This window comes from Anas platyrhynchos, chromosome 16 (assembly GCF_047663525.1).
Source record: "Anas platyrhynchos isolate ZD024472 breed Pekin duck chromosome 16, IASCAAS_PekinDuck_T2T, whole genome shotgun sequence".
Taxonomy (NCBI): domain Eukaryota; kingdom Metazoa; phylum Chordata; class Aves; order Anseriformes; family Anatidae; genus Anas; species Anas platyrhynchos.
Window position 1 is genome coordinate 10,246,972 of NC_092602.1, and position 24,483 is coordinate 10,271,454.

Below are 24,483 nucleotides of genomic sequence, written 5' to 3' on the forward strand. Positions count from 1 at the left end.
GCAGGCATTATGATACAGTCCAGCTCCCTCAGACTGCATTCAAGGGGCTTAGCTACTTGGTCAGACAGTGCCTTACCAAGACTCTACACTTCTGCAGAAAATTGAAATCCTGCATATGATTTCTTTCCCCTACAGAATTCCAAATTCTTCCCAGAACTGGTTCAGCTTGTGCACTGAATCAGGCAGGAGAGCAGATTAAAAAGAAACATCACATGATGAAATAATTAATACTATTGCAGTGCATATTCACAAGCAGAGTGAACTGAGTATTTGAAGGCCTTGATTTTGGGATTTCCCTATTTTCTGTGTCTGTCCTTGCCATCACAATAGTTATGCTGTAACTGATCCATATATATGTGTGCAACTTATTTATGTATTATGCATTTGCAAGATGTTTGCTCTATTCTGCACTGTGCTAGCTTACATGCCTAACCTCAGTGTGATTCAGGAAAAACAAAATTAGAAGCACAAGCTCCTTATATAGTAAAGGAAACATCTCCAGGAAGAACTGATTTAATAGACCTCAGATGATGACCTAAAGTGGATGTTGTGAAAAGCTCCTTAAAGCAGCAAGTTTTTCCTACCTATTCTAAATATATATCTTCTTCCTCAGTTAAGCCAAAGGTCTGCTTAATTCACACAGATTTAATCAACACAAAGAAATGAAAGAAACAGATGGCTAGAGACCAATGTTCAAGCAGGTTTGGTAGTGCAAAATACTGCACACTTCCAATATGTACATGAGGAAGCACTGTGTGAAAGGGAAATGAATAGGGATTTAGCTGGAAAAAAAAAAAAAGAAAACACAACGGATATCATACAAGAAGCTTTTAATGGGCATTTGAGCCTGGGTCCTCAGGACTGAGGGATACTGGTCACACGTGTGACCAAAGAAACCACGCTGATAAGAATAGCTGCAGCCAGCCTGCACTAGCCAGGAGCCAGTTTCAGAACATATGGCACAACAAATGAGTCAATGCAATCTGCTCATTCTGCTACTTCCCCCAAATATTGCTGTATTAACATCCTCTGCTTTTTGCCTTATTACATAGTGTTACTATTTAGGAGCATGGAAAACACCTGTATGGATGACAGAGGTCTACAGAATTACTAGCATGATATGTTTTTGTGGAAATTCTCATATTGTTTGCACAGATCAGCTTTAGTTGTTTACATGTACCTTGCTCCTTGCTTTTAGGGAGAAAGGAAGAGAAAGGAAAGCTGGCAGGACTGTCCTGGTTGCTCATTTTCCTTACCCACAGCTGCATACATGGTTAGGCAAAAAGGATGCATTCTCCCAGTGCATCTCTTGATTCCACACTAAGCACCCCAGCTCCCAGCCAGCATCACTGTCTTTAGTTCTGTGAGGTCCATGACAAGAAGATCCACCATTTAAAACCCAAAACACCTACATTCAGACCTATAATTTCTCAAGCTAAAAATCTCAGTAAGCAATTGAAGGTTTGGGATTTTTGCATTAAAAACATTTTCCTTTTATAGATGTGTCTGTACAAAGAAATAACCAAAAACACCAGCAAGCAGTGTCTGAGACATCAGTGTTGCCACAACCTGTCTGTCTAGCATGAGTCTTACCATGTTCAGTATTGTAAGAGCCACAGATTTCTTGAAGAATCAAACTGTATTGACTATAAGGAAACTCTAGTACACTGTTTTTTAAATGAATCTCTACCTCTTAAAGGCAAAGGAAAGACATTTGAAAACTTGAACCTTAAATACTGAGACAGCAGGAGATAAAAACATACTGCATGGTTTTTGTTTAAGTTTGTTCTCTAAGGTCCAGGATTTAAAAACAAATCTAACATTTCTGGTGATCTTAACCAGGAGTATTCTAATTGATTGCTCTCAGTTTCACCAAGGTTCTTTTCCTGTTTCTGCCAGTAACCTGCTGTATAACCTTGGATTATTCTTCCTTCTCCGTACTCTTCCTTCTTTTTTTCCTCTTTGCCTTCCTTATCCAGTTACTGTTTGAGTCCCTATAATCTTGATCTTTTGAAGCTCTCAACAGGTACCATGATATGTTGTAAATTGCTCCACTAAAACGTATGGGACTACTCATGAGCATGCTTATGCATGCAGTAGTATAATATATAAAATTATACATGTATGTATACACATTACAATAGATAGCCCAGTCCAGACACCTACTGAACATGGATGCAACACAGACATTACACAGAATTCACGTGTTTGAGTAGGTATTGATGAAGCAGAATGGAACAGTTCTATGAAAGAGATCTACATAATTTGACTTCCACAATTTGATGTACAAATTCTAAACAGATTTTGCCATTTCACTCTTATGAGCTTGTTGAGAGAAAGAGCGGGACTGGCAAAGTGGGGTACTTAAAATTGTACTTGACAGTTGCTAAAATCAAGAAATAAAAAAGCTAAAATTATTGAAGCTAGGTTGTTTGCACAAGGGTATAGGTAAGGTACCAGCAAAAGAGATAAGACCACAATGCTGGTCTTGAGTCTCTTTTGTTCTTAAAGAGAACTTCCACTCAAAAACTGAAAGGGAAGCATCCAAAAATCCCTGCTTTATTTAAAAGTGATCCCCTTCCACACCCTCAAATGATGCAAAATTTGTTCAACCATTTTTTACCCATGAACTTGCAGGAGATAATTTTAAAACTCTTCACATCTACCCCTCAAGAGGTAACCTCTGTTCATTTCATGCCATCTCTTCTAAGTAAACAGCAGCAAGGGAAGTACATCTACTCTTGCAACAATTCCCTGGTTCTCTTGAATCTCCTAGAGTATTTTGCTTGAAAGATGAAACTCCAAACACACCAAAATCACTGTGAGTTAATTACTTACCTGTATCTGTTAAAACTACGCACTGCTCCTATCCCTAGACATTTCCATTGCTAGCTCTGACATCTCTCTACATCTAGATGTACATGTACATTAGAAGATTTAGCCTATGGGGCATACAGTACCATGTCACAGTGTAGCTCCAAGTTTAAGTCTCCTTTATTAGTGTGGAGTCGTACATAGCCCTTCTTCTTCACATATTTGTATCTTACAACATCTTCATCAATAGCAGCTGTAACAATGCAAAAAAGGCAATAATTAATTCTGGAAGTTTATTCACTGATCAGCAAAAAAATTACTAAATTCTACTGTCTGACCTTTTTCCTCTGGGATACTGGGTCTTTGGGGATTGCACTCGACAATTTATTTACGATAATCTCACATTAATCTCTGTGAGAAACACTTTCCATTACAGAAAGCCACCAGCTCCTCGAGAGCCAACAATATCATCTGTATTTTTAAGTCACAAAAAACATTCAATATCACATACTATAATTTTCAAGTAATGTCTACCAATCATGGACATTACTTTGAAACCAAACTGGTTCTTGTCAAACTTGGAAGCCAAGCAGGTAGTCATCAGTCAACCACAAATTGCTGACATATGAGAACCTACCCAGATCTGAAAACAAATAAAGCTAAATTACTGGAAACTTTACTGGAAAGTCAAGCCAAAGGATCAATCTAGAATGTTTCTACTTCCATTGTGTCAAAATGTCCAGTAAGTCAAATACTTTCAACACCCAAAGATTCACCTGCAAATCATTGCAATTCAACAAGTTAAGGAATTGAACCTGGTAGACATGCAGTTTTGGCAAACATGTTCAATCTTTGCCAAAGTGTGTGACACACTTTTGCATTTTAGTGCCAAAAGACAGATTTCTTTCTTCAACTGGGAATACTGACCGCTCAGCTGTTTAATTAATGTTCAAACTGAATACATTCTACAGATTTATGTTGAGGCTAGAAAATGAAATAAAAACTTATTATTAAACTGCATTTTTGTGTAGAAAATAACTTTGAAAAGCAGGAAATCAAAAGCTATCACCACAAAATTTGCCATGATTCTAACCAATACCAGGTTATATCAAAAAGGTAGTAAAGATTTTGTATGAAATTTGAGGAGAGATTATACTTCTCTGCTAACTTAGGTAAGTGGATACACCATTTTGTGGTCCCTGGTCATAGGGGTCATCATCCCCTCATTACTTTCAGTCCAATATAAGTAATTGCCATTCAGAAGATGAAGCTAATTCAAAACTGCTTCATTATTTTCAGAATGAGCTTATGTGAAAGTATGGATATATCTGCTCAAGGAATACATTTCCAAGGCATTGTTACTGGCCAATTATCAATGCATTCCTTCAGTCCCCATAAATGTATGTGTGCTTGGGAGCACTCATTAAAACTGGAAAGTAAATTAACAGCTTGTAGATAGGCAATTCTGGTACCTGCTTCATGGGTAGTTTCAGGCACCATTGCAGTGGAGGTGAAGGAAGCACTTACTGCTCCAGTGGAATAGTGAGCCTGTTCGCAGAGGAAAAAGCAAGAGAAAAAGATATTAGCTATTACAATTTATCTATTTAAGAAACTAGATAGGCACTAGATACTATATAAGCAGTGAAAACACACAAATATAATTTATTTCATCCTTCTGAAGGCAGACTTTCTGCTCTTTCTTCTTCTTACAGGAAGAAACAAATATCCAATGTAGGGATATTTCTCCATCTGTTACCCATAACATTTCCTCAATGAAACTCTAGTTAAGGCTGCCCAGGCACTGAGCTGAAGGGGCTTATTGCTTCCACAATGATTTAATACATTATTATGCAAAGATTTTATTATTAGAATTTATTTGTGCGTCCACAGGTAGAGATATGAAAGCAGTACTGCTGGCAAGACATCTGTAAAATTCTCCAACATTGCTGAGTAAGTGGAAGGAAAATCCAGTGAACCACAGAGACGCTGCAGAGGAAAACAAACCAACCCCCTCCCACACACAGGCCCTTCTGCATGCAGAGGCATTGTCCTATGGCTCTATTTTGAACTTTGTGATTCTTCTACAGAAAGAAAATGTGAACATTACACGTGGATTTTATAGTAAATTAGAAAGACCTAATAAACCCAGAGATACTTTTAGTGACTCTGGGGTAATGACTGGTAGAGAATGTATGTGTAAGTCACGGGACAATGCTCTGTCCATCAGGTTACACCGCATGCTGTGCAAGTTTATAGCTAACCCATCCACACAATTAGCTAATAATCTGACTCTCCAACACATGTAGAGTTCATTATTGCTTCTTATCTCTTTCTTTTTCTCCCGGAATATTTTCTTTTCCTATAATGCTATGCATCCTGAAAATGGGGCAAACGTGATCCTACTCATACGTCACATATGTTCACTAACTAAACTACAAATAAGCCTCCTCATGAAAAGCCATATGCTGCATTACTATTCATTTTCATGTAAGTATAATCAAAGCATGGAGACACATACATCCCAGAATTATTAAAGAAAAATACCCTGTCTTGCTCATTTCAAACAGCCTTTGATGTAGGAAATCTAGATGCAGATGAATGCTCCTTTTGACAGCCATGAACACACAGTAACGTGCACCTGGAAGAACATTCTTTAAAATATTTCACTAAAAATCCTGCGCTACATTGGAAAAAAAGGTGAAGCAGCTGTAGTTGATTTATGTGTTTGCCCACACCAGAAATGATTCAGTTGCACTGCCCCTAAGGTGTGTTCTCTCTGCCAATAACTGCAGGAAGCAATGATAAACAAATTCAGAGCAAGAGACTGAAACCTGGGAAAAAAGGTTCTGCCAACACATACATCATAACCACATCAGAAAGATTCCTCCTTCTTCTTGTGCTCCATTTCTAAAACATTTAGGTTCATTTATAATGATTTAACAAAGAGAAATTCATTGACATATAACATATTTCTAAGAATCCCAATATGATTTTTATACCTTCATCTGTGAAAAACTTCCAGGTAACAGAAATATAAGAAGTGTCTGTTTATACTGTGATATGGCATCCAAGCCAAAAAACATTTATTACTTCTTCAACAGTGCTAAAGTGCAAGTTAAGTCAACTTACTGCATTCAGCTTATCCACTTTCTTCTTTTCAGGAGCCTTCATAGTAGCTGCTAGAATATCATCACCTTTGAACTCCTTATAGAGCTCCAATAAAGTCTCTCGTGTCTCAGCATTTGTATTTTTCAAATAGTAAGATGGATCTAATTTTGCTTTTTCTTCATCTATATAAGACAAAATCATTCAGAAATAAAAGACAAATTCTATATTGTTCTCATTCCTGTTACTACACACCTTGTCATACAAAAATCTTCCAGTTATTTTTACTTTTTTTTTTTAAATAGCCTAATAACTATGTTTATTCCTGCAGAAACAGTAACAAGTAGCAATGCATAACACTAAAGACAGGATAACCTGAAATATGACACAATAAATGCCAGTATGATGATATATAAGAAAAATCAACTTCAAATCAATTACTGCAAAAATTTATTTGAGACCACTGCAATTGATCCAAGTTCATACAAGTCTAACCAAATTATTTCTATAGAACAAAGAAAAGAAGATATAGTTGGGTGCCATATAAATTTCTGTCCTTTGTCTCTTTACTAAATGACCAAGTCTGTGATGCAAAAATCCCAGAATCAGACCTTTAATGAGACACCAGGGAGAGGAGGCTGGTGGAGTAGACTGTAGAATTTCATTAATTATATTTTTTAAAGAAGTTTCACTTGTTCTCTGTCTTGGCATGCCTAGTATTTGCTGATAACGAAATATTCCATCTCTGAGATACTACCCTCCAAAAATAAGTGGTTAATACAGTTGCTGGCTTGCAGAATTAGTAGCTTTAAAGAGATGAGCACAGTAAGACTCAGAAAAACACACCATGCTTAGAATCAGCAATTACACCTCATTAGAAACAGTTCTAAAGGAAACCCCAAGGACATCGGACAGATTTTTTCCCTTCGACTACAGAACATTAGCAGATATCATTAAGCATTTAGTTATCAAAGAATCACAAAACGATTGTGAAGCAAATTCCTTAGTTGTGATATCCACAAAGAAAAACAGAAAAGACATTTTTGACTGAAATAATTTGAGAAACATATATATCAATCTTTAACTTGGAAGACATATTGTTATTCAGACAGGAGGATGAACAACACATTGTTGATACAGTTAAATGTATGAAACAGCACCTAGCACACAGCAGATGAGAACAACCTACAAGAAGATGTAGGTTTCTTTGTCTTGGTTCTGGTACAAGGCTATTAGATTTTTTGGCAAATTATTTTTCCTCCTCGTCTCAATTCTCTCTCATCTACTTTCTCTTCAAGGACATAGAAAACTTCCTGTGTCTGTGCAGAACCCAGAGACAGTTAATGATTTCTCAAGGAATCATGTCTTTGTTTCAAAATTTATCAACTCTTTTTGATGTGAAAGGGACAATTTGAAAATGTTTCCAAGAAGCTTTCAAAGCTACCATCAGCCTCCAAGGAATACTCATCCATAAAAATGGAGTCTTTAGAATTTGCATATTTGAGCTGGTGTTTTCTCGCCTACCTTCAATTCATCCTTACCTGGATCAATTATTTTTATGTTGTTCTTAACATGAAAGAAGTTAGAGACATTGAATTTATCCAAGTTTGTTGGATCCTGAAAACAACAATTAAAAAAAAACATCAGAGAGCTTCATAGGCACCCATTTCACACAACAGATCAGTTTGAAGGATAGTCACCACCATAATAAACCAACAGGGAGACAGAATAAATACCATATTCTCCAAACCACAGAAAGAATGAAAAAATATACAATTTCTTAAAACAATTAACCCCAACAGGTAACAGCAACGAGCATGTATAGTATGCACTTCAGAGAGTCTGGAATTCAGTCCCAAACATATTACACACATTTTGCCTACAGAAGTTGCTAACAATCCCAAGATGAGTCTACCCTATACTAGTGAGAAGACAGATTGAGCAGCTGAAATCCCCTGATTCTTTCCTTCATTCTGTGGTTTGGTATAACATCTAAGCAAATTCACATTACCTATCTCCTATTTATAAGTGTGCCTGATTTACACATGCTCTGTGAACTTTTGTAATTTATTTAAAAATACAAATAAACTTTTGAGCAAGTCTTTGCAGTCAGACCTGTGGGTTTTTTATAGTGAAATACGTGCTTACACAATTACTTTAAAATATATACAAAATAATAAAAATGAAAACGAAAGTGCTATTATGAAATCTCTGTTCAATGACCACTCAAGATAAAAAGCAAAAATACACAGCCCATTAATTGTAAATCTTTACACTATCTCTAGGCAAATTTCTACACAACTTTGACCCTTTGTTAGAGAGTGAGATGAGGAATGCTCACTGGTGATCTAGGTTACATTATACTATTACTAAACAGTTCTTAATCCTTCCTCTTACAGTGATTTCAAGGGCTTTTCCTCGAGTTCCTCTGTAGCACAGAAAGGTCAAAACACCAACTTAGGAATTTCTGGAAGTTTCATTTTTACAGAAAACAATTCAAAATCTAAACTATCTTAATAATATGCTACAGCTGTTAGCTCAAGATAAAAATATTGCAACATGCTATGCATAGGACTAAAATACTGACACAAATAGTATTATCCCAAATAAATTTAACAAAGCATCTCAACCCACCCCTGTTGTTAAGAAGTTCTGACAATTCCATCTCTGCTCAAAGTAATGATTAATACCAGCAGAGCTAGTAGCTTCATCACTTACTAAATGATCTAATTATGCCTTTCATTCATCCCTGAAATTGTATGCTTCCACCAGAGAGTACATTTTTAGTTTTAGTGCTGGTAGTAAAACTAAAACACGTTTATAAAATCAAGCTGTGCTGGTCTGCACCCCAATGATGACCTCCTGGCTTTCTTTTGTTCCCTTTACCAATCACCACGTACGTAATCATTTTGCATTGTTAGCTGCCCCACTATACCCGCTCTGACAGATCTTCATCTAGACACGGGCAGCCAAAAAATGGATATTTTGTCTTGCAGTAGAAACAGATCATCTTTAAATAAATCTACTAAGGAACAGGAAATTTGGACATGTTCCTTCAAGCATTTTTATATCCTCTGACTCCTGCGCTCTGGCATATTTCTTATTTTGTGTCAATAAAAGTAAGATCATCCTCACATACACTTTTATGTACGTATGAATAGAGATAATTCCAGCCTTGCTCTCTGACAGTCAACGAGATGCACGGAGAAAGTCAGGACAAAGGGCTCAGCGTGTTTCCAGAAGACACAGCCCGCCTCCTCCCAGGCATTCTGCACTAATCACAAACTGCTGCTTCCACTGACAGAAATCATCGCCTTGCACAGAAATGTGCCACCACTAAAGATGAAGAAAAGAAGACTGCTTCTCCTTTCCAGGAAAGTGAGAAAATAATCCACGTATTAATATTAATGCAGACAAATGGATTTATAGCAATCCACATTTCTGCCATTCATGGCAAAGCTGAAGGGCAAGACTGACTCCTGAAAGAGGCTGCTCAGGAGGTACAGACGAGAGGGGAGGGAGGGCAGGAGACAGCAGTAACGATGAAGCAGATAACAACCCTACTATGTTCCTCTAAATAAAGCTTCTAGATTTACCGATTTATACTTTGTTCAAAAATAAATAAAAGTATACTATAATTACCACCGCCTTAAGAAACCAAGTGTTTGTGCTCAGGGTAGTGTGACTCAGATTAGTTCAAACTGTTTCGCAGCCACAATTCATTCAGATGTTTACTGCTTTAACTAGTCTAATTGCTGGCATTGAGCAACTCAGTAAAAATGTTTATATTCTCCCTCCCTGCAAGGTATTTCTCAGGGCTCTCCAAATCTCCACTGGCCTCCCCACAGGCAACTCACCCATCGTGGTGAGGGTGCTGAAGCCCACGGCGCAGCCTCCTGTCCTTGCACACCACAGCTGTCCCGCTGGGACACCTGGGACACCCCCAAACCACCGTGACAAAACCAAGACCAAGGTCCTAAGCCCTATTCTTCATCACATTCAGATGGGCTGCCACGATAAAAGGTTTGATTCACAGCATTTTCCTTTGTTCTCCTGACTCCACAAACCAGGAGTCTCACCACACGCTGAGAAGGCAGACAGCCCGAATGCCTCTTCCAGATCCAGGTTTGCTCTGTCAGTGGAAAACAAAACACGAAACAGTTCCTCAGGTTGAAATCTGCGTGTCATCTTACAGAGAGCAAGTGGCAGGCTGGCTTCTTCTAAAATACAGCACTGGGATACACTAGAAGCTTAATTACAACTAGATAAATGTGCATACTGAACGTGACAGAACTGCACTAAATGTTAACTTAAACACAAGATCCCATTTGCTCCTACTGTCCCCAGGAGCAGAGCACATCTGACCAGCCCAACCTGCCTGCAGGACTCACAAACCATTTCCTTACTGATAGCAAAGGTTCCTACAACACAAGATATGCATCTTTCAGGTAGCTTTAGATAAATTTGCAAAGTGCACGTTTTTTTTCTTCACTCAAGGAAGAAAACTGTCTAAACACTTATAATTAGCCTGCCAAATTCCTCTCGTTGCATCGCTGACAGTTACTGGGCACACGATCACGGCAGTCTAAGCATGACTGGCATGCCGACCCCACAGTGATGGCAGACTGATGTACCTGCCTTGTACCTGCCTCGTCAACGCCTTGAGTTTTGCTGAACCAGCGGCCTCTCCTGTTCCTCTCCTGCTCGGTGAGAGCCAGCCTCACTGGGGACAGAGCTCCCATGACTAAGGCCTAAAAGCCACAGGCCTAAGGAAATAAGTTCTGTGTAAGTGCACAGAAACCAGAAGGTAAGACGAACTTTGAAGAATAAGTTGGCCTACTTTTGTTTGGTTAAAAATACGTACTCAAATTAGCAGGGGAACAGTTCCAGGGTCTTTCTTATTGAGGCTACAAACAATAAACTGAAGTTTAGCAAATTACAAACACAGATCTAGACATCAAAGGGTTGCTAACAATCACAACTATTTAGAATCTCATATTTTATGTCCTCAGAGCTCAGATTTCAGGAAAACAATCTCCAGTTTTATTCCACTTTTTTTTTCTTCTATCATTTTTTGATTTCAATTTATGGAAACAGCTGAAACCCCATCTATCTGAAGCACCATACATACAACCCCCCAAAAGAGCAGGTCAAAACCAGCACAGTTTTAGATCATGTGATTTCTTAGAGGCCTGATTCCTCTCTTACCATTCAGCTAGCTACACCATTTACTGATTTACCACCAGGAATGTTACTGTCAAATGACAAAATTTAGAAGTATTAAACCCATATTACCTTCCTTGATAAAGCCAGATTCCAGGCATGTTGAATTTAAGAGAAGCTTTCAACGTGTTTTAATAAAATGACAAGACTGCTTTCCTAACAATATCCAGGTGTCATTTAAATTTGAAAACTGTGTTTGTGGATAAAGGCATTCAGCCCAAGCAGGCAGCATCCCCCTCAGCTGCAAGCAGCCTTGGACACTACTCAAAGGCTTTGCCTAGACTAGAGAATGAGATGGGAGAACACCTATAGCTTTGGATTTTCACTCCAGATCGGGGCCATATTGACCCTCTTACCCTGTTAGCTACGAACAAGCAGCTCACGCAGACCACAGCCCAATGTGCCATGTCACTACCAGCCACTCTGCACATGCATTCGTGCAGAATTTGTCCTCCAAGAGCCCTCACGCACAAGGGAGAGAAAGGCTGCTCTGACCTTCTGTCACACACAGCGAATGAGAAAGAGCTCAGGAGTGAAATATCAATTAACAGTGTGCAGCTCAGCTACCTCCAACTTAGTTCATTAGTTATGCTTCCTGCCACAAATGCCAATGGTGTTTAACAGCTTGTCAGGAACCTTGTCTTGTCCACGGCTGATTAGGTTGAACAGAAACGGTAAAATCGACATAAGGAAGCATGTAACAGTACTTGCTTTTTCTTGCCTTTTTTTTTTTTTTTTTTAAACGAGGAACAAACCTTAAAGACAATTTCAAGGTGAAATGATGAACAGCAACGTTATCCGAATAGGAAGCAGAAAAGGGAGGTAAGGACACTGCAAACAAGCTTCAGCAATACCAGCCTTCCTATCACAGATACCCTGTCCCTACAGATCTCTAATTGCTTTACATCATATCTTACCCATTAAGTAGAACCAATAAGTCTTGAAGTACTTGACCTGTCTATCATCTGAAAACACATTTATGACATTTGCAAGGAATGCTATGATGTTAGGATAAGCTGATCATCATTGAAGGTAAAAGTACAAATGCATTTAGAGTTAAGAGAAACATGAACAAATTATATCAACAATACTCCATTTAGACAAGAAACGAATAAGTGCATTTGAGAGGAAAAAATATCTGAAATACTGATAGTAAAGGGAAAGAACTCGCAAAAAAGTAATAGCTGCGCTGTAGAAGATGGAAAGCTTGACCAGAGTTTGTGACAAGATCACACACCTAAGAAAAAGAAAATACAGCTTGGGGGTAAAGAGCTTCAGTCTAAAAAAGAAAAAAACACAAAACCAATCATACTAAGCCCGATGGAGTACACGAAGGGTTTCATGTGTAATAATATCATGTGTACTATTGTCTTTGTCAGCAAGATACTAAACCAGAATCCATGACATCTTTTGCCTGAATAACTACGTCCAAGTTTATGTCAGAGTGAATTCCAATTTTGATAATTTATTTTGCACACCAGGATATGGTATTATTCTTTACCTCCTGCCCTGAGTGGCTTGAAAACATTGCCATAGGTTGATGAAAAACTGCCATGCTATGCCCCAGGACATTTGTATTTCAACAGGGAACAAAGCAATTTCTACATTTATAAGTGCAGGAAGCATTCTGGCCTCCTTTGCAAACAGAAGTGTATCATGGACATAAGATATTGTTTCTGATGATTAAAGACGTGATTTTCAAGTTGCAGATCCAAAATAAGTTGTCTTTTTTAACATGTAAACTTAAAAGCAAAAGGACAAAATAACTACCACTAAAAATGAAAGAGTCCAGCTGAGATGCTGCTCACCAATAAAGATACCAGAGATGGGTTGTGATTAGTGTTTGAACAATGTTTATCAGTCAGAATGGAACAAAAAGAATTTTATGCAATTATCTCTTTTCTGGAAAAAGCTTTTTTTTTTTTTTTTTTTTTTAATTACATACATTAGGAGGCAGAGGTCAAGTTTGAGGTCAATTGCTATTCTGGTAACAGAACATCCCTAGCAGCTGTAGGATTGCCCTTTCTGTATTAGTAAGGAAAAATGTGATTGCACAAATAATCTGTAAACGTACATTGTTCACATTTTCCATTTATCATGTTGTATTTCACTACCAAACACAGGTACCCCATCTGCTTCCTAGGACATTCAGAGTCAGACTCTGGAAATGCTATTTTCTATTGCTAAACACACCTATTACAGACAGTCCTATTCAGCTGTTATTTGCAAAGCAAGGAATGTTTTTATAGCAACTTCCTTTACATCTACCTTTCTGACAAACAGCAGGGTCAGTGTTACCAACTCACTCTCAGTTCCAGCTCTCTCAGATAGCACAATATTCAATTGACATGGGGGAATGGGAAAACAGCAAAGTGATACATTTTAACACAGAATTGAAAGTTTTTTTTTTTCTTTTTTTTCCATAAAAGCAGGATTTGTTATAGAGCTCTAGAGCCACAAATTGAAACACAACAGATTGCAGTCACGAACTCTGGCTAAGAAACAAAGCCACAGGTGGCAGAGCTTGGCAGTGTGAAGCCACCACACTGCCTACAGTGCCGTCAACAAGAGAACTTAGAAAGGGGACACTGGTCTGTCTTTTAACAATTTATGTGAAGGAAACACTATGAGAAAATAACAACAGGTTCCTACACCAAGTATACACAACAATTTTAATGCCCAGGCCAGTCATCCTGCTTTGGGTTGCATTCTGCGCTCAACTAAGCAAGCTGGGGTAGGGCAGAATTTGAGTAGAATGAGGAAAAAATTAGGTATAGCTGCAAGTTTCAGTGGGTGCTGTGAAGTGCAGCAGGAGGCAAAATGGCCAGAATCGCTTCCAGTTCAATCCCAAAGCTGGCGATAGCTTTACTTCTAATCTAATCTGAGAAGAGTATACCACATGATTGTACAACAGAGAGGTGTAGTTAACACCAATCTATAATGAGCATTTTACTAGAGATGCACAAATCTATTCATGCTCTACGAGCATCATCCTAAACGAATGTGTGAGAGGTCCAGGAATGCGTGGCAGTGACCTCTGTTAGCAGTTAATGGACATATTACTCCAAGCAAAAAGAAACCCAATATGTCAAGAAGCGAATGAAGATGAAAAATATGGATAAAAATGCAAACAAGTAACATCAAAATTTTTGCTAGTTACTGCATTTTGAGACTTAGGGGAGTATAGCTTATGTTTGCTTTTATGAAAAATAAAGCTAGGCATGTAACAGCAACACACTCTTTATATATACATTCAACTCCAACTCTACAAAGCATACCAAAATATTTTTAAATGAATGCACATTTCAATTATTTGTTCAAAATCATTTGGTTTTCCATACTGATACACAGAAATATTTTTTGTTCACTCATGTTGTCATTTTTCACTGTTCCAAATCCATTAGCAACAAGGCAGTTACATTCAAACAACATTCTGTTGGGAGCTTTCAATATGAAACACTATGTTTTTTGCATTCCTTGGATTAAAAACATTTTACTTTGTAGCATTAGCTTGAACAGTCATAAATCCCAAAGGGAACAGGGGGAAAAATATTTATAAACATGCTGTTCAACACCGGGGAGTAGGGAAGAAGGGATACATTTCATTCACATTTAGGCATAAACGAAAAATATTTTTCTATTCAAATTAAAACGTATTAGTCTTGGTTAGTGGCAATTATCTGCTCATGAGGGATGCATACTGACTCATGACTCCAGTAATAATAACACTTTATTTTTTTTTCCCTATCTTGAAATCTTGCAAAGTTAAAAATGCTTGCATTTAAACAAGCTTTAGATCTTCTTATACTAAATTTCATCTGTAAATAAGTATTTTTAGAACTCTAAGATACTTCTGTACATTTTTACATTTAGGTTATGATATTATTAAAAATCAGTTAAAGACCAACAAAGGAATCTATTAAAAATAAACACACACAAAAACACAACATTTTAAGCAAGCACATAAAATCCTGTGGTTTGTTGCTTAATTACATTTAGGGAAACAGTATGTAAAAAGTGCTTTTCTGATGCTCTGACTGTTTTAGGTATCTTCAGAAGATTTATATGGACAATCAACTTCAGTCCTAATGTAAAGTCTTCTACAAATAAATTTCCTAGAGTCTGTATACACTAAATTATAAAAAAAAACAAAAAAAACAAAAAAAAAAACACGTTTCCTTTGGTAAGGAAGACCATGTAGTGTCAGCTGTCTAGAGCCAAAGATGATTTGGGACATATCTTTCCCTTTCTTCTATTCAGTCTTTTCCTAATGTAATTCTGTTAAGACTCACTGTAAATCAGTGGTGTCACAACAATTTTTCAGGTAAGATTAGGAGAAAAAAATCCTACTTCACAACCTTATGCATGTTCATATAACCAAAATCTATTATATATTCTTGTATCCAGAGACAATGAAACAGTGTGCAACCGCAAAAACATTTGTTAAAATTCACATTTTTACATTGTATCATGGACTTTTTGTGCACCCTTCATTTTTTTTCTTCATTTTATAAAGTTTAGCAGTCTACTTATCTACAAGGCACACAGAAATCACTGTAGAGATTAGTCAAGCTTTATGTTATATGGCATCTTTGTGGCTCATCTGGATAACAAAGAAAACAGAGTAATTCTTTTTCTACCCTTTTCCAAGCCACAAATACAGAGCAGCATTTCTCTGTTCATTTATTCTATATTCATGCTGTAACACTGGACATAATAGCATTTCATTATCTGAAAAAAAAAAAAAAAAAAAAAAAAGTAGTATGAGACATGTAATGGAGAGAAAAGTTTACCTGCAGTGTCACAATGTCTTGCCGAGTGAAGGGCTCATCAGTCAAGAGATCTTTGTAGCTCTTTGGTTTTATGTTCAGCTGCTCAACTGCCTAATGGCCACGTGAAAGATACAGATATTAAAAACTGAATTATAATGTGTAAATATTACAAGTAAATATATGACACCACTCAAACCTTAAAGGACTATTGAGAAAGAAAACAATTTCATATTAATTCTCAAATGGCAGCTGCAATATTTTCATTGTATACTTTAACAGATGAAAAGCCATTTAATTCCTACAAAATTTAAACAGCTTTGCATTCTGACTTAAAAATAATAATAAAAAAAAGAACCTTGCAATCTCAATTTCCTAGGTATACACATGATTTTAACCAAATTCATCATAAAAGTACCATCATAAACTTGCAGTATTCTAGGTTAAGTATTTTACAGATGGTATAAGACAAACAGCTTTAACAAGGGGTCAACATCTCCCCCACTGTTACCACAAGTCAGACGACAATTTGTGAAGCTGATCCATCTCCTAGTACTTAATTTCCTTGGCTATAAAACAAGAATGAAACCTACCTACCTTTCTAAAGCTTTTTGTGATCATCTATGAAATGCATCAAATATAAAATACTAATTGCAAAATGCAACAAACAACTTACCTCATAGGCAAACACATTCCCAGTTGTCTTGATGGCCACAATATGGGAGTTATTGGTGAATACAGTAAACAGCACGGGACAGTGGTATTTACCTGATGGAGAGGAAAAAAGCTTTAATTCAGCATGAAGCCCTTGCAACTAGTTTGAAATTGATCATTTCTGTTATTTCTGTGAAGGATATTGACATTCCTCTTTGATATAAAGTATAAATTCTTTGTGTTTTTAATAGTGTTTTAACTATGGTTTGATTTTTCAGTGCCTTTCATTTTTCAGTGAAAATGAACTTTTGAAATCTACTGCCCTAAATATCTCAACACAACTTTGTCCAACATGCTTAGTATCTATGAAGTATCACAATATAATTGTTATTGTTGCAATTAAAGCTCTATTGAGAGCGTTAGCCCTGTACCTTAGGGTGCCCAGTGCTCTACTTTCAGTGTTGTTCACAGGTATACATATTTAGGTTATATCCAACAAAAGTTCACAGCAGCTGCTGTACTTTTAAGAGAGGAGAGCATTTTGTATTCAAATGTGGCAAGCAGAATGCCATTAAATCTGAACACGTTATTCAATAAGGAACGCAGCTTCTGCTCTAATCAAGCTGTGAATTTCCCCAGGAGGGTCAGCATAAATATTAAGCATGTCAACAACAAGCACACTGATGGAAGCCAATGTATGAGGAAAAAGAAAAATGTCTGGATGAACTCAGCAGAAGCAATTAGAAGAAGGTTATTAATACTTGATCAGTTTGCTAGACTTGGGGGTTTGGGTGAGATTTTGAAATAGGTTGAGACTGTTTGATTCTTTTTTTCCTAATTACCATCTGAAAATCAAAAACAGCAGGGAAACCAGAACAGAGATTGCTCACAGCACCTGCAAAGACAGGAAAGGCAAGGACCTACAGAGTATTTACCAAGCAACTCATTGGCCAGAGGAGGCACTCTGACCAACGTGGAGGTGCGAGTAAAGGATGAGGATGTTTTCTGTTGATATCACTACAGTTGAAAAGGAAAGACATTTTCACAAGGACCTGAAATTCAGGAGAAAGTTTAGAAAGGAATTTCTAGAAGTGGCATCGGGGTATGGCCTAAATGATGGATGCAGAAACACACTAACAAAATGTGGAGGCTCAATCCAGTTGCACAAAAAAGAGCAAATCAGCACATTCCCAATTCTAGCAAAAGCAGGGTGGCTGAGGTTACACTTGCTGATCTGAATAAATGGTAGTCCATTAAGGAGGGATCCTTAATTGGAAGAAACTGCAAGATCTGATGACTTTTTTATTGTATGAGTATGAACAGAAAGGTTCTATGTATATAGCAACAGTTCTACATGTTAAGATTTAAAGAAAAACTGGCTGATAGAAATGCAATATTTTAGCCTCTCTTTTACTGCATTTTCCCTCGATTAGTTAGTGACACAGCACGTGCCTTTGTATGGAAAAGAATTCTAAGACTGCATAGCTTCTGTCACCCTGCCCAGCATTATGAACTGGACTTCTTCAAGGAAAGCACAACTATCACAGTATCTTTCAAAAACCTTGGCCACAGTGACTACTGATTGTTTTTTAACATCCTGCTCTTGAGATAGATGGAATAGAGAAAGCAGAAGAAATCCATCAACTAGAGTACAGACCTTGTAGTCCATAGACTGGTAAGATAAGGAGACAGACATTCCAGAATTTTATTCCCACCTAATCTTTGCCACTCTTATTTCAAAAAGATCATTACCTGCCTTGCAAAAGATAAATTCATCTCTACACTTCTATTTTATTACTAGCATCCTCTCTTTCATGGCAGGTTTTATATTGTTAACCCTGCAGAAATACAACTCGAGGCTGCTTTCTTGCGTGCCACTCTTCATAAAATCCCATGTGTTCATTTACAAATGATTCATTTTATAAACAAAAAGTTGCTCAAATCCAAGTGAACAGCAAATAACGTCATATTATTTGTAACTTGTAACATATTAAGTAACTTGTCTGTTTCTGATTTTTTTCCTTAAAGTAAATACTACCTTATATAGTAGTAGCTATATTAATAAAAAATAAATAAATAAAATGCTAAATAATTTACAGCTCCCCAGTACAGGGAAAAACAGAAATGGGGCTAAAAATGTTGATCACAGCAAGCAGTTAATCTACTCAAGAAAATAAAAGCCATGACAAAGAACACAAATTATGTAACTTCACTGTGGGCAAGAAAAAACAGGATTTATTAAAGCATTCATTAAGGAAAAAAAAAAAAAAAGAAAGAAAAACAGAAAATTAGCGTACTTACCTTCACTGTTTTTAGCAAAATTCAACTTTATAAGTGATTTGGCATCTAGTTTCTGAAGAAAATGAAGCATTAAAAAAATTAATGACAACAGAACCTAACCATGGAAATAACAAGGAACCGTAACATCAGCACTAGCATTTTAATAGTATATAATTTATTAATAATATATTGCAAGTTGTCTGAATCATCAGAACCCTGGGAATTCAAGTTAGGGACAGCCCACAAGAACAAGGCTCACAGAGCCTGAGAACTGGGATACGATTTATTTAGGGTGTTGCAGTCTGAGACAGCACAGGGCTAAACAACCCGAATAAGCTCGGGAGGTCCCACGACTGTCCTAGCACAAACTGAAAGGGGAGTCTGCATGAAAAGCAAGGAGGCAAAGCCTGTCGCTACTGATCAGATGAGAAAATGTGGGGAAGATCTCTGATGAGGGTCACAGAGCCAGCAAGTTATTTGGGTAATCAAGCTCACTACCTTTTCCGAGATAACTGTAATTTTACTTCTACATCAGGAAACTCGTTCACATGCCCGAAATGATACTGCTCCTTCAGTGACATGCCAAGGCAGGCCGACTCATGCCAGTCATTTGATAGGGTCAGGAGGCGATGCGGGCACAGGACTGGTGTGGCAGGGCACATCCTGACCCCACCGTGCCCCCAGCAGCCTGCCAGAGGCACCCGGCCCAGAGACAGCCCCAAGCTTCAAAGCTGAGTTGGGATCTCAGGAAAAAACCCCGCTGATGGTATCAGCTGGCAGAGAACAATTCACTGCCAAATTGATCGTTAAAAGCACACGCTGCACAGGCCCTTTAGAAGAAACAATCAGTTCTTTTCTCAAAACACGCACCTGAGCAGCTCGGGGAGGTTTTTATAACCCAGACAGCTCTTTATAAACAGATATGAGCGGAGATCTGCCAGCCGTGGGGCTGTCGCTGCTAGCTCCATCGTTACAGCAAACAGTGATAACAGAATCACGGGAAACCAAGTCAGTGGGGTTTTTTTCCTGCCTAATCAAGATTCATACTCTTGGTTCAGAGAGTACATGTTATGACAGCTGGGCTCATTCGTTTACAGGAAGGCACTTCTCAAATTGTTTTTAGCCAACTGGCAGGCTAATTTGCTGCCAGAAAGGTAACCATCTCTCTAATTTATTAGCAAGAAGTGTAATGAGGGCTAGTAGGAATAAGATGGAGAAGGGAAGGGAGAGGCCAGGTTAGGGGATATTTAGTTAGATACTGCTGCTTTCCTGAAGCAGACTCCCCACAAAACCATCACCACCAAAAAAGCATCACCTGCACACTGCTGGCTTACAAAGAAAGACAGCAAAGGCAACAGCGGGTCTGAAATAACTAAGGGAATGCAGAACTTTATTCATTTACTTATTTATCTTCTTACTAGAACAAAATTGTCAAAGAAGTAGTAGGGGAATAGTAGAGCTGCCAAAATGAACATATGATCCTGGACAGATCTGTTCAACCTAAACAACTTATTAACACAAGGCAGCATCCATCTGTGCACATGTTGTGCAACAGCCCAAAAATTATGTTCCAGAGAAAACTTCTTCAGAAATACCTCCGCAAACACCAATCATTTAAAGGAAGGCTTTTGAACGATCTTCCTGGCTCACTTGAGCTATCCCAAAAACATGAGCAGATCATCTTTAAACAAAAATGGAAACAGTTTCCTAAGAAACAGCTTAGCATGGTTGAAGACTCCGATTTAAACATTGACAGAAATTTAGCAGAAAAGACAGACTAAACTCCTGTACAGACTTTAAAGGCTGCAAAAGCTGCACTACACTGTCTCATCTGTCAAAGTTAGAGGTGCTGCCAAGTCCTTGGACTCTTACACTGTACCCAGGGAAATCGTACAGTATTTCAGGTCACCTCTCTCCATCATGGAGAACAAGGTTAGTTTTCAGCATCACTTACTCATGCTGTATCAACTCCCCGTGTTGGCATTTGTTCCTCACCAAGACAAGCTCTTACACAGTCTTCCATGTCAACAGTAAATAAAAAAATAGCAATTTTCATATAAGAGTTGAAACACATGCACTGCCTGGACTCTTTTTTTCCAGGATAAGAGCTTGGTATGATGAAGTGCTGCATGGACATCAAATGCTGATGGCCTTGGACCAGACTCCTACCAAACCCGTGGAAAGTGGCCTTGGCATGTCAACTCTTGAGCAGCACCGTGCTTCAGCTCAGCTGGCAACAGCTACCCCCTGAGCCCTCCCCTGTATCACGAGGGAACTTCCTCCTACTGATAAAGGACGTTGTTTGTGCAATCTATTTATGGAGAGGCATGGAAACGGGCTGAGCCTTGTCTATGAGAAAATGTGTGAAAAATCTAATCAGGGCAACAGCTCAGAAATATTTTGAGAAGTTGATGAACGCATCTAATGCAAGGAAAGACAGGAAAGGGATTTGTCAAAGGAGATCTCTGGAGCACCAGAACAGCAAAACCAGGCTCTGATTTGCTACAAGAGATTGCCATGGCCTACCGAGGCAGCAGCATTGGGCAACTCTGCACAAAGTACACTCGGAGGGGGAGCCCAGCCCGCAGGACAGGACTTCCAGCAGGTCTGATTCTGAAAGGTGCACACATCACAGAGGAAACTGTGAAAGAACATGAGACACACATCTCTATCTTATCTCCCCTGCCCCACCCCGAGTTTTTCATTTCATTTGAAAATAAGGTTATCTCGCATGTGGGTGAATCTTCTTTTATTTATTCTCCATCAAAAAAAAGCCCAAGCTTCCTAAACACTGCCAGGGTTTGTTGCCATGGAAATGACCATTACACCGTAAACAGGCACCAGCCCTCACGAGAAGAGACAGCAGGAGTGAATGAGCCCTTAAATGAGTTAAAGTACTTGCTTTCCTGAATTCCATATTAGCAATAAAACGTGAGGGAGCTCGAATATTGAATACACTGCTGCTCAGAACTGTTTCTGACCCGAGTTTCCTCCCCATTCATCCAGTTTCAGTCAATTTCCAGTGAAGAAAGGAAGGAAAAAAGCAATGGTTATTAAAAAAAACCACTTGATCTAATTAAAATTCTAAATTCATAATAAAAAAGAAAGGCCACAAGCATGCGCCACTTCCCCTAAGCAGAAACAAGAGCTGTATATTCGCTTCTAAAAATATTTTATGCAGGAATGCTGGAAAGCAGACGCATTTAACGGCATGTAATGCCAGCTGCTCCACAGCAAGGAAGAGCTACAAAACAAACCCAAAACCCATGCGAGCTTTTTCCTCGGCTGACTCCTCTCTCGCAGGCACGCTTCCACAAAGGCAGCCAAGGCTACTTTTGGCCATGACCTACTTTCTGGCAGCGGCGAGAAGCCCCACCGCCCTGCTCTCATCTGTCAGCTGACACCGCTCGGTCCTGCGGGATACCAAAGGGCAACCTCCTCTCCTGATACCCAGTGCAGAGGTTATTACGAAGCGTAGGTTAGTGGGGCACTGTGGCAGTTAGCAGATGAAGTACGCCGATTGTTTCAAATTAAATCATTCTTTGTCATCGCTGTGTCTCTCATGAAGATATGACCTACAATCCTCGTGCATCAATTAGTTACACTCTCTGAGTCCCTTCGGTCTGTGGCAGCATGTTCTTTTTTGTTAATGAGGCTCTGACCCCGTTGGATACACACCAGCCGAAAAACAATCAAAATGGGCTCATTTGATTCTCTAACTGCACATGGTTAGAGTTGGTGACGTGCAGCAGGAGTTGTATTTAGTAAATACAGACCTCACCACTCTGTCAGCTTTAACAGAGTTCCTAATTACTTCAGAACTGGACACTCTTCCTAATGGCCTCTGGCAGGAACACACAGTAATCCAGTGAAGCTATCCCAGGGAAAAATTAGTGTGTCACACCTGAACTCGTTGACAACACGAGGACAAAATCATCCGGTGCTGGCATGGCTACGTGGGTGGTTCTCATCCCACCAAAACAAGCAATGTGGAGTTAACTCAAATAGAAAAAAAAGCCAAACCAAATGCTAATAATGAAACACAATGCTGCCTACCAAGTAGCAAATTTAACTTCACACAAGCAGATTGATTTTGTATTAAATTCTTTGATTCCTTTAGAGGTGACACTTCTTACTCTCTGTATGCAACTTCCCATTTCAAGAAGCCCTCATATAATTTTTCCTGCTATAAAACCATCAAGAAATATGGTATTATTAATTGAATGTTTGAATATTATTTGAATAACTCCACGTATACTTTTATTTATTTCAGATCTTGTAAATGGATTTAATGATGACAAAAAGTCACTGGAAATTCTTAGCAAGTCTACACTTCATGGGATGGGAAACAGCAGTACTGGTTTAATTAGGTAAACTACATTCATGTAGTTCAATGTTTCATGGAAAAATTGGGGTCTGTGGCCAAAAAGACAGAATAGTCTTCTGGTTCAAGCTATGGTTTCTATGTTCAGTTCAACAGCATAAGTATATTTGTCACATGCACAACACCTACCAAGTACTAAGAAAATACCCTCAATTCACATTCTTGTGTGAAACTGCTGCTTTAACCGTGGCTTTCACCCTGCTACTGAACTGGTATGGAAATGGACACAAAAGATCCTTCGTTACCCACTTCCAGACCACTGAATTTCCATATTTAAATTTTAATTAAACTGACACCATATGGTCACCAAACCCTTGTCCATAGAACCATACAGATACGCTTAATAACACACATGGCTCGCAGATACCAGCAATAATGTTGCCGTATCAAAGAGCGCATTAGCAGAAATTACCATGAGATAAAGATGTACTGTTTCTTGTGTAAGATTAAATCTGCAGTCTTAATGTGCCCGGAAGTCTATCAGTCCAGAGATAAGCAGCCAAATACAACATGGCTTATGGACAATAAAACTATGCAGAAGGATCGAAAATCTAGTCTCCAATTTTAGTGAAAAATAGGCAAGCAGTGATCTGTGGGAACCTCATGCTGCATCTCATTTAAGGCTGAAGTGTTTCACAGTTGCTAGTTTTTCGAGTGTCACAATCACAAAAACCCATCCAATGTGCACACTTCCACCAAAACAAGGAAAAGGATAAAAAGAGACCATCTGTTCAGTCCGTAAAACCTAGATGTAAATACATTTTTGCTGTAAGGGAAATAATACATTAGAAATAATGCTAGACACATTTATCTGTGTCCAGAGCTGGCTTACTGGATAAAACACTGCCTACCGCCACCACAATCCCCATTAGCAAGGTGTGAAGGAAGCACAGCAGCTTGGCTGGTGACTCATGACACTGGAGGGTTTTAAACTGCTCCTTTTGATAAAGCACTTGAACAGTAAGTCTGGGCAAATCTTATCTTCTGTGCCCTCACTGTTTCCCAAAGATGTAGGCAACTGAAAAATAAATTCACCTTTCCGGACAGATAAAGGCCAACTGGTAGTGGTGCAGCATGCACTCCTGTAAAACACTGTTCCTCTTACAAGCTTGTATCTCTCAGATATCCACATGTTCAGCAGCAAGGAAGGAGAGGGGGAAAGTTTCAGAAAACCCAAAAAAGAAAAAGGAGTCATCTTTCTGGTTTTCTGCCTGAGCAGGACCTTCATCCCCTTGACCCTCCTGTGTTTTATGA

At 38.4% G+C, this 24,483-nt stretch overlaps 1 protein-coding gene across 1 annotated transcript in view; it reads right to left on the reverse strand.

Annotated features, from left to right (window-relative positions):
* PPIL2 (peptidylprolyl isomerase like 2) overlaps positions 1 to 24,483 on the reverse strand; it is a 72,119-nt gene that overhangs the window by 36,889 nt on the left and 10,747 nt on the right. Inside the window, exons 6-12 of the mRNA XM_027469628.3 lie at positions 18,867 to 18,918; positions 16,588 to 16,679; positions 15,936 to 16,025; positions 7,461 to 7,536; positions 5,944 to 6,104; positions 4,287 to 4,362; positions 2,961 to 3,067 (exon numbers count right to left, since the gene is read on the reverse strand). Coding sequence (XP_027325429.1) covers positions 2,961 to 3,067; positions 4,287 to 4,362; positions 5,944 to 6,104; positions 7,461 to 7,536; positions 15,936 to 16,025; positions 16,588 to 16,679; positions 18,867 to 18,918 — 654 coding nt within the window. The remainder of the gene's footprint in view (positions 1 to 2,960; positions 3,068 to 4,286; positions 4,363 to 5,943; positions 6,105 to 7,460; positions 7,537 to 15,935; positions 16,026 to 16,587; positions 16,680 to 18,866; positions 18,919 to 24,483) is intronic.